This window comes from Equus asinus, chromosome 28 (genome assembly GCF_041296235.1).
Source record: "Equus asinus isolate D_3611 breed Donkey chromosome 28, EquAss-T2T_v2, whole genome shotgun sequence".
NCBI classification, from domain to species: domain Eukaryota; kingdom Metazoa; phylum Chordata; class Mammalia; order Perissodactyla; family Equidae; genus Equus; species Equus asinus.
Genome location: NC_091817.1, coordinates 38,705,435 through 38,718,060, shown reverse-complemented (window position 1 = coordinate 38,718,060; position 12,626 = coordinate 38,705,435). Strand labels below are relative to the sequence as shown.

Below are 12,626 nucleotides of genomic sequence, written 5' to 3'. Positions count from 1 at the left end.
GGGAGGCTGGTTCTGGAAACTGCTCTCTTAACCTCATAGCCTAATGCTAATTATGGAAGTAATACATACTTCCATACATTTTATATTTTAGAAAATATAAAAGAGGAAATAAAAATCATTCATAGTCTTATTACCCATAGACAAATGCTAACATTTTGCTGTTTTCTTATGCTTTTTTTAAACGTGGTTTATTACATTATGTACATATTTATATATGCTTTTTTCATTTAACTTTACAACAGATGCATTTTCTCCATATTATAATCTCTAAGTATAATTTTTAGTGGTTATATCATATCTCAGATAACTGTACTATAGTTGAAAATTTCATTATTCCCCACTTAGTGATTATTTATGTTGTTTCTGGTTTTCTAGTGTTTCAAATAACACCAAGATGAACGTCTTTTGTATCTAAAGCTTTTTGTGAATTTGGAATATTCCCTTAAGAAAGGACAATTTTAAGTCTCTTGATAAGTATTGCCAAAGTTTTTCCCAAAAAGGTTGTACTATTTTATGTGGACACCAGCAGTGACAAATGCAGCCTCACTGCATTATTATTTACAAATAGCTTCTAATTTGATAGCTAAAAAAATCTTGTTTTAATGTCTATTTCTGAGGTTTCCTTCTGAGCTTGTTCGTTTTACATATGCTTATTAATCATACATTGTTTTCCTTTGTGATGCGTCTTCATTCTCTTTTGGGGTCTTGGTGCTCGATCACTTTAAGATTGGTGGTTTTACCCTCAGGATTGGGGTTGGGTCTGTCTGGTGTCACAGCCCCTTTCCTGGGTGATTGTGAGGAAGGGGAGCAGGGATTGCAGACCGCATTACCAAAGGGGAAAGCACCCACTCCCTTGTATCCTTCAATAAGGCCATGCAGGGAGCTGGAGCAGGAGGAAATTAGGCTCACAGGCCCATATACAGAGGCGGTGTGAAGGAGAGCTAGATGAGTCTTTTTCTGTTGTTGTTTTCTTTGTCTTAAACAAGCCAAAGTGGAATTTCTTAAGGATAGAGATGGTGTCTGGTAGTATTTTGTATCCCCACTCAGCACCCGGCAGACTGTCGTGTGGTAGACAGTCAATGAATTCTTTCTCAGTTGACAACACTCAGTGCTGATCCTGTTGTAGAAACCCAGTACAGCAGTGGAATATCTAGCAGCCCACCTCTCCAAAATCCATGGCCTGGACTGGCACCCAGACAGTGAGCACATTCTTGCTACCTCCAGTCAAGACAACTCTGTCAAGGTGAGTGACGCCCACTGGGGCAGTTGGGGAGCTGTGTTGGGGAGGTATCAGGGGTGTGTGCCGGCACTTTCTTCGGAAGTGTGTGTGCTTCAGGGATGCGAGTGCTTCTTGGGGAGCTGGGCAGGTAAACCTGGTTGTGTAGCCTGGCATGAGTGATATAGTAGCATATATCTGATCTGGCTCCTAGAATTCATTCAGGAGGTTTTCTTCTTTCCCTTTGTGAAAGGAAGTCAAAGACAAAAACATTTAGAGAGAGAAAGAAGCTTACTTGCAAAGAAGTTGCCAGGAAATCAGATTTCAGAAGGATTGGCACATCAAAGAAGAAACACAACAGAAATATAAGTAAAGAAGAAAAGCCCACAAAATTGTTAATATTACCAAGTTTACAATTAGTCTGTGTGGAGTGCACAAATGGTTTTCTCACATGATTATCATATCTGCAAAAGTTATGACATCGTCAGTCATCAGCATTGCAAAAGTTGGGCATAGAGTTGTTTTATGAGAGATTCTCTAACTTACAGGAAATGCTCAAGGGGTCATGTGTTTCGGTGACCCTGTTATTTTTGGTTTATCTCAGACAGCAGTGGTTCTTGTTTGTTTTTTCTTTGCAACTGTGGGATGTGATATGCACCCTTGTTGAAAAGGATGCAGGGCAGACTCAGCCTCGCTCCACAGTTCCTCCTTGTGGTCACGTCTCTGCCCGGAAGGACAGAGATTTGACCACAGAAGTTTGCTTAGCAATTTTATGATTCAGCATCGTTAATTTAATGCTTTGTTTTATTTACACAGGCACATACGATGTCTTCTTGGTATGGTTAGCAAAACTAGAATCATACACTAAGGCTTAAAAGCTAACTTCTGTCTTGAGGTTTGTAAATCCCCTAGGCTTGTAATTTACTTTTATGTGCCAGAAGAGGTTTTTTGTTTGTTTAGGATTTGGGTTTTTGTCCCCATACCCAGATCAGCTTCTTTCCCAAATTCAGGAACCAGAAACCATCAATTCACCTCTTCCTCTTTCTTTGAGTTCCCCAAGTTTGTCGATATTTAGTGACATCTTTATTACTCTTGAGGCTGGGATTCCATATGTAATAAAGGAGGTAACAGGCCATTTCCACATGTGAAATGCAATCCTTGTTCCTTACTAGTAGGCTTAGCTTACGAATTAAATGAGATTTTTGGCATGATATTTGATTTATCCCACTATATCCTGGTAGGAAAGAAAACAATTTTTATTGAATGTATATAAACAACATAATTGTAAAAAATTAAATAGTTTACAGGCACTTTGCATAATATTCAATCACTGTTCTTAGTAATTTGTTGATAATGATCAATATATGTCATTTTTTCCTGCATAATAATTTTCTTAAGTTTACAATTTATTAGCTTATAATTTATAGTTATAATTTTTATTCTCTTTTTATTTTCTGAATTCTAAGGGGTCAGCTGGAACAAGATAGCATTGAATGAGTGTTTCATTTTGGTTTGTAAATTGTTAAACTGTAAAACTGTTGAATTGGAAGTTAGTGCTAGATCAAAAAGAAGGAAAAGGAGGGGGCTGGCCCCGTGGCCGAGTGGTTAAGTTCGCGCGCTCCGCTGCAGGTGGCCCAGTGTTTCGTCGGTTCGAATCCTAGGCGCGGACATGGCACTGCTCGTCAGACCACGCTGAGGCAGCGTCCCACATGCCACAACTAGAGGAACCCACAACGAAGAATACACGACTATGTACCGGGGGGCTTTGGGGAGAAAAAGGAAAAAATAAAATCTTTAAAAAGAAAAAAAAAAGAAGGAAAAGGATTTTTCTTATATGGCCATTAAAAATAGAACGCTAACCATAGTGACCTTAGTTCATATCATTTTAGACAATCAATTATTTTTTCCTGATCTTGGGTTAAGCAGTCTATTTTACAAAATTGTCGTCTTCTAGACTAAGAGTCCTGGAAATCCAGATGAAGTCCCTTGGGACAGAGGTGTGTGTCTGCCCATGGGACAAGGTCAGCCTTACTGAGAAATCTGTACGCATGAGGCTGTTCCCTGTGATGTCAGCAGTCAAGAACCCAGTTCTTTATCGAGGTTCTTCTGATATTTCTTCAGAAGCCTTCCCTTCTGATCTGTAGCTTGTAGCTGGGGCCCTTTGGCAATGGTAAGAGAAAAGAAGAGATCAACTGTGGACAGGAGGCTGGTGCAGCTCTGGTTCTCATAACTCTGTCAGATTGAAACAGACTGAGGTCCTCTATTTGTGTAACACATGTGCTTGTTTCATAAGACTCCATCAGTGATTGCCTTGAGAATAAGAACATGTTATGAAGTGAGTGAGGACTTTGTCAGATCTCCAGAGACCTCTTGTTTATCCCATGAGTTATGTGTTATAATGGTCACCAATTGATGAGCATGTTTAAATCTAGAAACAATTTTTTTTAAAAAAGGATTAATTTTATTAACAGTTATCATGCCAATCTTTGTGAATGAACATGAATATGCTCCTCTCCAGCCTGAAAAGTAAACATTTGCTGAAATGCATTCATACTAACAATGTTTTACTTGTATGTAATTAACCTAGGCAGGTTGAACTTCTCTTTCATTTGCCAGTTTTTCTACATATGGTGGACTTGATAACAGGAAACTTTCACAAAGTGTTGAGCTAATTAAAAATCTGGAGAATGCCAAACATACCTTATTATTTGTAGTTTCCCTTCTTCTGTAAGTCGAGGGAGCAAGTTATAGTTTACCCTGTGGCCATCTGGGAAACTCAGAAGCAGTTTAGATGGAAAAGACATTTTAACAATTTTGTTATTTTGAAAATTAGCCCAGAAATTTGGCAAAAAAGAGTTGTCAGAAGAAACAAGAATTACCTCATGCTATCTCTTTATGGTCATACCCTCCCCCAACCCCTAAATTCTGGCCACGACCAATCTGTTCTCCATCTCTCCAGTTTTGTCTTTTTGAGAATGTCATTTAAATGGAATCGTGCAGTATAGGACTTTTTGAGATTGGCTTATTTCACTCAACGTAATGCCTTTAAGAACCATCCAAGTTGTTTTAAGAATCAATAGTTCGTATACTTTTCACTGCTGAGTTATAATCCACTATATGGATATGTTACAATTTGTTATCCGTTGACCCATTGAAGGACATTTGTGCTATTTCCAGTTTTTGGTGATTGGGAGTAGAGCTGCTATGAACGTTCATGTACAGATTTTTCTGTGAATGGAACTTTTCAGTTTTCTAGGACAAATATGTAAGATTGGGATTGCCAGGTCATATGGTATGTGTGTGTTCAACTTTTTAAGAAACTGCCAAACTGTCTTCCAGAGTGGCTCCTGTCAGTCATCCATTTTTGAAAATCATTTCTTAATACCTAAATAGTTCAGGGTTTCCGTTGTGGCCCTCCTGCCTTTGGTGCGCTGCCATCTCCCACTTTCATGACGGATGCTTGAGCTCTAAGTGTGTCTGTCTCTCCATTAAAAGCATAGGCATGTCTAAAGCAGAGTTTGTGTCTGGCTCACCTTTGTGTCTCTACAGCTTCAAGTTCTACACCTTCTGTGTTTGAGGGGGTGAACAAGTGTGTATGTGAGTGGGTTGATGCCCAGTCGACTACACAGTCACTTTTATCCTGTGTGACCTTGGGCAAGTTACATTGTTTAGTAATTTAGCTTCCAATTTGTTAAAGAGATTAATAACACCCATTATGTGGTTGTTATAATGATTAAATGGGGTAAAAAAACTTAAAGCTCTAGGGCCTGGCCTGGTGGCGCAGCAGTTAAGTGTGCACGTTCCACTTCGGCGGCCCAGGGTTCGCCAGTTTGGATCCCGGGTGCGGACATGGCACCACTTGGCAAGCCATGCTGTGGCAGGCGTCCCACATATAAAGTAGAGGAAGATGGACACAGATGTTAGCTCAGGGCCAGTCTTCCTCAGTAAAAAGAGGAGGATTGGCAGCAGATGTTAGCTCAGGGCTGATCTTCCCCCCAAAAAACCAAAAAAACTTAAAGCTCTAAACATCTATCTGAAATGTAGTAAGTAGTCAATACATTTCAGCTGGTTAAATTATCCTACAGGGGGTAAAAGTGATACAGGATAAAAACGTGTCACTTTTACCTTTCACGTACAAGGTTGTTTGTGTATGTGTGTGAGGAAGATTGTCCCTGAGCTAACATCTGTGCCAATCTTCCTCTATTTTGTATATGAGATGCCGCCACAGCATGGTTTGATGAGCGGTGTGTAGGTCCATGTCTGGGATCTGAACCTGCGAACCCCGGGCCGCTGAAGCGGAGCATGAGAATTTAACCACTACACCACTGGGCAGGCCTTACAAGGTTGTTTAATAGGCAGGCTGACAGTGATCTGCCTTGGAGGGTGGTCCTCATGAAATCCGGAAATTCTCCTGTAGTGTTTGTAAGTGTGAAAGGGCGGTTGTCTTTGTGTCTCTGTCACAGTAGCATACCTGTGGGGGCTGACTAAAATGCACTAGTGAATGTATCTTTAGAGGACAAAAAGCAGTGACTTTGAAGGCTCTGCTTATTTCAGTAGTTGAGTTTTTTTAAAATGGCATTTATCTTACAAATTATCCTGCTTTCTTTCTTCCAGTTCTGGGATTACCGCCAGCCTCGGAAATACCTCAATATTCTCCCTTGCCAGGTGCCTGTCTGGAAGGCCAGATACACTGTGAGTGAGACACCCTTCCTCTTGCTGGGAAACTTCATCTTGGTGTTCCAGACGTGAGGAGCCAAGGGACATTTTCTCTTATTTTCTTTCTGAGGCAGTTTTCTCTTTCTGTCTTGGTTTAGGGGTGGGGCAAAGGTAGTAATGATGGCATAAAAGCTGTTATCTATTTAAAAATTTTCCCTTAGAATGTAGAGTAAGAATCTGTATTAGAATTGCTGACCATAGCTAGACTGGGATGCTAGGCAGTGTGAAGGAAGGGGGTCACTAATGGCAGGGGAAGAGGGTGAGATGGAGGCAGAGGGTTGAGAGTCTTGAGGTCAGTGGATTGCAACGGAAAGAACTCTGGCTTTAGTCAGAAGACCTGAGTTTTGGGCCCGGCAATACCATTTAATTTATTTTCCCGGCTTTGGTGAGATATAATTGACATATAACATGGTATAAGTTTAAGGTACATAACATGTCGTTATGATAACACTTACATATTGTAAAAGATTACCACCATAGCATTAGCTAATGCCTCCATCACGTCACTAATTACCATTTCTTTTTTGTGGTGAGAACATTTAAGATCTACTCTCTTAGCAACTTTCAAGTATCTAATACAGTATTCACTATAATCACCGAGCTGTACGTTAGATCCCCAGAACTTGTTCATCTTATAACTGGAAGTTTGTACTCTTTGACCAACATCTCCCCTTTTCCCCTACCCCCAGCCCTTGGTAACCACCATTCTAGTCTCTGTTTCTATGAGTTTGGCTTTTTTAGATTCCATATAGAAGTGATACCATACAGTGTTTGTCTTTCTCTATCTGACTTTATTTCACTTAGCATAATGCCCTCAAGGTCCATTCATGTTGTCACAAATGGCAGGATTTCCTTCTTTCTCATGGCTAAATAATATTCCATTGTGTGTAGCTAAATAATACTCCAAGTGTACAATTTAGTGGCATTTAGTACATGCACAATAGGCCTTCTTTTTGAAAATTTGTATGTGAAAATGCTTTCTAAACCATTTATGGGGTATAGGCTATTATCTGCCTTCCAGCAATTTTTCCATTGCCACATTGATAGCTGCTGATCAAAGATAATATATTTCCTTTAGTGTGAATTTGAAAGGAAGCAGAGGGATGCATAAAGCTACCTTTGTACAAAGGCTGTCACCCTGTGGCATTGTGGAGCAAAGAAGATAATTTGGGTATTAAGTAGTTTTTGCATCTGGGAGCACTTGTCAAGAAATCAGACATTGTTCTTATGACTTGAAATACCTCTCTGGATTAATGTGTTTGCTTTAAAAAATAAATAGAGAAGTCCGGGAGTGCTGCCAGGAGAGGGGAGATGAAGATAAATGTGCTCTTAGGTGACTGTGGTCTGTTCCTTAAAGAACAGAGTCTAGTTATCAACCAAATGGGCCCCTTAGCTACCTAGCAGATTGGGTGGTGATAAGTAAAACCTGTCAGTCCTGAAATTGGAAGGTTTTCCTTTGAATGACTGTGTGTTTGAGGCGGTGGGAAGGTGATGCCTCATGTGGATGGTGTGCTTCCGGTGCATTGTCACATGGCAGGAATTATGTTTCCTGCCCTGGGGTTTTCCCCAGTGTGCTTTGCATACTCATTCTGAGAAAGCACTTCATAAGTCTTAGCGGGAACTCATGGAGAGTAGCTAGGATATGAAACAGCGTGTTCCAGTGTGTAATAGTTGAGCCATTTGCTTATTTTAGGTTAAAAAAATGTTTTTCTCCAAGTGTTTGACTTATCTTTATTTTTCACTTGCTGTAGTCCCTTCCATAGGCAAAGAAAAAGTAAAAAGAAAGCAAAAGAAAAATAGATGTGATGGTCAACTTATGGAAAAATTTTGGAAAAATTTTCCCCAGATGGGTTGAGGCCTTTCATCATCTAATTGATTTCAGTTAGGAAAGGATTCCAGCTTTGGTACTCAGGACTCAGCTGATTCTCCCTGGCATAATCAGCTGCTTTTTCCTTTCTTGCTGTAGCCCTTCAGCAATGGATTAGTGACTGTGATGGTTCCCCAGCTGCGAAGGGAAAATAGTCTTCTCTTGTGGAATGTCTTTGACTTGAACACCCCAGTCCATACTTTTGTGGGGCACGATGATGTGGTGCTGGAGTTCCAGTGGAGGAAACAGAAGGAAGGTGAGTGGGACAGGAGACAGCTGCCTGATGTCCTTCTGAGCCCTGTTCACCAGCAGCTTGAGTCAGGTTGGCCGGGTGATCCAGTGAGGAGGATGCACAAGCAGGATTGGACTTTGGGAACTCGAGTCAGGGGACCACTGCCTTTCACTGTAGGTGGGTATGGGGTGTGCAGCTGTGGTTCTGCTCCCAGGTTCTCCCCCTCATCTCTTGTGTTCAGGGTAGTCATTCTCTTGCATGGAAGAGATCTGTAAGAGTTTGATGGACTTGCTGTTGGATCATTTCTAGGGTTGGAAGTCTGGGGTAACTACCCTTAGAAGTCTCCAGCAGTTGCCCTCTGTTGATGAGGGAGACCTGAGTCATCATTAGCGCTGCCTACTACATGTTCCCAGTTTTCTTCACAGACACATGGTGGTATTTTACCTTGCATCCCCTTGAAGATAGGTTTGGCCAAATGACTTGCTTTGATGGTGAAACATGAACAGAAGTGAGGCGATCTCTTCTGGTTGAAGTATTAACAGCCAGTTTGCCATTTACACACTCTCTTTGCTTCTGCCACAGCAACTGGCAAAACTCCAGATGGCACTCTGCCGTCAGGAGTGAAGAGGAAGTGGAGATGTAGAGTGAGCAAGAAATCCTTGCTTTAAGCCACTGAGGTTTTGGGATTGTTTGTTATTGCAGCTTAATCTCATCAGCCCTCACTAATGCAGGGTCATAAGCATAATGAGAGTTAGGAAGCCCTTGGCCTCAATTTCTCTACCAACTCACCATGCAGATTTAGTCGCAGCCTCTCTTTTCTTGAGATCTTACTGTCACACTCGCTAAAGGTTTTACAGAACAGAAGCATATTTCTTGGTCTTTCCATGTTAGAGAAGGAGGGCCAAGCAGTGGAGCGGTGTGACTTGTCCAGAGTCCCAGGGAAGGTCTCTAGTGGACTGGATCAGAGCAGGCATCTTCTTACCCCAGCTTGTTTGTGACCCTCCCAAGCCTCTTCCATGATGGTTTTTGAAGGGACTCTTTTGATCATTCTCTTAATTTTCCCATCTTTATTTCTGAAATCTCTCTTGCTTCTAGAAACATGAGGCTGCTTGGTCTTTTATCCCATCAATTTGCATGCATGATTTTGGCATGAAATAAGAAGTTTTTAGCAACCCATTTTCAATATCTCTGTCATCTATAAGTTGGTAGGATGAATTGTATAAATTAGGACTATCTAGCCAATAGTGAAATTTTGAGTACAAGTTGCAGGTGTTCTGTAAAATTCCTTTTTATTGTGAAATGTATCATCTATCTAGAAAATTGCATAAAATATGTACAGTTTAACAAGTTGTTATAAAGTGGGAATCAATGTAATTACTACTAAGGTCAAGAATGAGGGGCTGGCCTCGTGGCTGAGTGGTTAAGTTCGTGCGCTCTGCTGCAGGCGGCCCAGTGTTTCGTTGGTTCGAGTCCTGGGCGCAGACATGGCACCGCTCATCAAACCACGCTGAGGCGTCGTCCCACATGCCACAACTAGAAGGACCCACAACTAAGAATATACAACTATGTACCGGGGGCTTTGGGGAGAAAAAAGAAAAAATAAAATCTTAAAAAAAAAAAAAAAAATGAGAACATTCCTAGAACCCAGAACCTTCCTGATCACAACCCCTCCCTACAAAGAAGTAAACACTGTCCTAATACTTATGATAGTGATTTCTTTTTTATTTTTTATTTTTATCACCCATTTATGCATCCCCCAGAATAATTTAGGTTTGCTTGTTTTTGAACCTTTTTATAAATGTAATCATCCTGCATGTATTCTTGTATTTTACTTCTTTCTCAACCTAATGCTGCTCCATTTTATTTTTACTGCCACATCTTCTTAGTTTTTATTGGACCACCTTGAGCTTTGATTTTGGTTTTCACTGTGGTGCAGGAGCTCTCAGAGAGGTAGGAAAAGAATCAGGATGTTGTGACCAACAGAAAGGATGTTTCGTGAAGAAAACAGCAGTCACTGGTTTCAGGTGTTGCTGAAGGATCATCATACAGAGTAAGAGAAAAGCACTTAATTGTACAAATAGGAAGCCATATGATCATTAAGAGAGGAGTTCCGAAAGCAGATTGAGGCTAGAAGCAAGGTAGTGTAAACAGAGGCAGCAGGAACTGGTTTTGTGAAGGAAGCTGCCTTCAAAGGTGAGAAGCAGACGAAGTTGATTGGCAGAGGCTGCTGCCCCCTCTATTTGAAGGGAAGGAGAAGACGCAAGAACGGGAGTGTGTGAGAAAGCAAGAGCCCTTTGAAAATGAGAGGGAGTAGGCCAAAGGTCCGCGTAGAGGAGTTGGGTTACAGAGGAATTAGGCATAACTTTTCTTCAAAGTCAGGGACCTGAAAAGAGGCCAGTTGTGGAGTCAAAAGTTGTTGACGTGAACATGAGTCTAGATGGTGGAACCTATAGCAGGCAGCGGTTGAGAAGAGTCGCCCTCTCGTTAGGCGCACACAGGGATGTATTAAAACATTGAGGAGTGAAGGCCTGATTGAAGGCAGTGACACAGAGAAGGAGCTTTTGCCCCTCGTTCACCCTGTTAGCTTGGACTGATTTTGTTCTCTGTTTCCTCAGTTTCCCCATCTGTAAAATGAGGGAATTGGATGAAATTATTTCTGAATTCTTTGCTCTCTAAAGATGGCCATGAAGGAGATTCTAGATGCTACATAATTACCCTGAAATGTCCTGATCTTTCTTAAAGCTCTTTTGTAAAGCACCCTGAACCTTTGTAGAATAATTTCCCTTTGACTAAACCTAATATGTGAAAATATAATTCAGTCAATTAAGAACATTAAAGATTGATTATTTGTTTTATAAAGAGATGTGTCATTTTACCAAAAAATTCTTTTAAATAGTAAGATGCCATGATGCGTTTAAAACAATTCATTTTACAAAAATCACATTCATCCCCAGCTCCTCTGGAGCATATGAAAGGCAGAATGTTTGTGGAGGTGAAAGTTTAATGTTAACGTTAAATCCCAGCGTCACTCTTCACCTGCTCATTTGCCCATTATTATTTCATTTCATTTAAGTTTCTGCTCATATGTGACTTCCTCAGGGAGTCCTGTCTAAAAATAGCTCTCTCTCCCATCAGCCTCTGTTCTCTAATCCTGTGTTATTTTTTTATAACACTATCACTACTGGACATTTTATTACATGTTTATTTGTCTGTTTCCACCGTTTGAATGTGAGATCTATAAAGACAGAGTTTGTTGTATTCTTGCTGTAGTCCTAGTGCCTAGAACAGTGCCTGGCATGTAGGAGATGTTCAACAAATATTTGTTGAATGGATGAATGAATGAATAAATGAATGATTCTCACTCCATTGCAATCTGTAGGAAAATTGATGTTGAATCTAGAAAAATTTCCAGGATTCTTATATTGTGATTTCTAGGTTCCAAGGACTACCAGCTGGTTACGTGGTCACGGGATCAGACCTTGAGAATGTGGCGGGTGGATTCCCAGATGCAGAGGGTATGTTTTCAATGCTATTGTGGAGGAATGTAACTGGATTCACCAGAAACTTAAAAAAAAAATACAAGATTTGGCATTTGTGGAAGTTAGAGGATACATGATAGGTGTTTAATAAATACTTGCTGGTTGGCCGAGTGGCTCATGTATGCCACACTGAACCTTTGGGGTCTTCAAGAGCCAACTTCAGTATTTAGCACTTTAAGGCTGAAAAGCCTCTGAATGTCTTTTTTTCCTCTTGTCCTGGTATGACAGAGTATGGGTAACATACTGAGTGAATGGCCTATGGGCTTCATTTCTTCTCTTCTAAATTGGCTCGGAATTCTACCCTTGCAGGCTGCAATGTCCATCCATGACACCTGTTCTGGGAAGCCCTTTCCAGTTTTTGCCCCATAAGCGATACCTGTTTCTTAATGAACCACAGTGGTACCTGGTGTGGACTGCTTTTGTGGACCTTGCTTTGCTCTTCCTCATCACAGGGTTCTGTCTTCTCATTTGTGGCTAAATTCCTTGAAGGCAAGAACGTGTCTCACTGGTTTTGCCTCTCTCATAGTGCTCTGTATAGAGTGGATAGAAAATGCAGGGTAAAATTTTCGACACTGCTGAGTACAAAGTCACTCTTGAGCATTTTGGTCAAGTATTGTCTTTCAAATCTATTTTCTCCAGAAAGTACCATTTGCTCCAAATGCTTTGAGGGTTATGATATTATTGGTCTTGGGTTAGCTGATTAACTCCATCAAGGCTCAGAATTTAAAATAATGTTTTCTGAGACTTGTGTAAACTATGAACAGGATGAAAATTTTCCAGGGTAGAATGATAGAGTCTAGTCTCCTGGTATTTAAGCAGGGAGAGTTGGTGATGGTTAAAACCCCCTCTTTTCTTTTTTCCTTTTTTTTTTTTTCGGCAGCTAACATCTGTTGCCAATCTTCCTCTTTTTGCTTGAGGAAGATTGTTGCTAAGCTAACATCTGTGCCAATCTTCCTCTATTTTTTATGTGGGATGCTGCCACAGCATGGCTTGATGAGTGGTGTGTATGTCCGCACCTGGGATCCAAACCAGCAAACACCAGGCCACTGAAGCAGA

At 40.8% G+C, this 12,626-nt stretch overlaps 1 protein-coding gene across 7 annotated transcripts in view; it reads left to right on the top strand.

Moving 5' to 3' along the window:
• WDR59 (WD repeat domain 59) overlaps positions 1-12,626 on the top strand; it is an 83,365-nt gene that overhangs the window by 34,066 nt on the left and 36,673 nt on the right. For all 7 annotated transcript variants that reach the window (XR_011498938.1, XR_011498939.1, XM_014849691.3 and 4 more), the window contains exons 8-11: positions 1,127-1,243; positions 5,831-5,908; positions 7,899-8,055; positions 11,467-11,546. Coding sequence is in view for 5 of the 7 variants with exons in the window: in XM_014849691.3 (XP_014705177.1) it covers positions 1,127-1,243; positions 5,831-5,908; positions 7,899-8,055; positions 11,467-11,546 (432 nt within the window). In the remaining 2 variants the exon portion in view is untranslated. The remainder of the gene's footprint in view (positions 1-1,126; positions 1,244-5,830; positions 5,909-7,898; positions 8,056-11,466; positions 11,547-12,626) is intronic.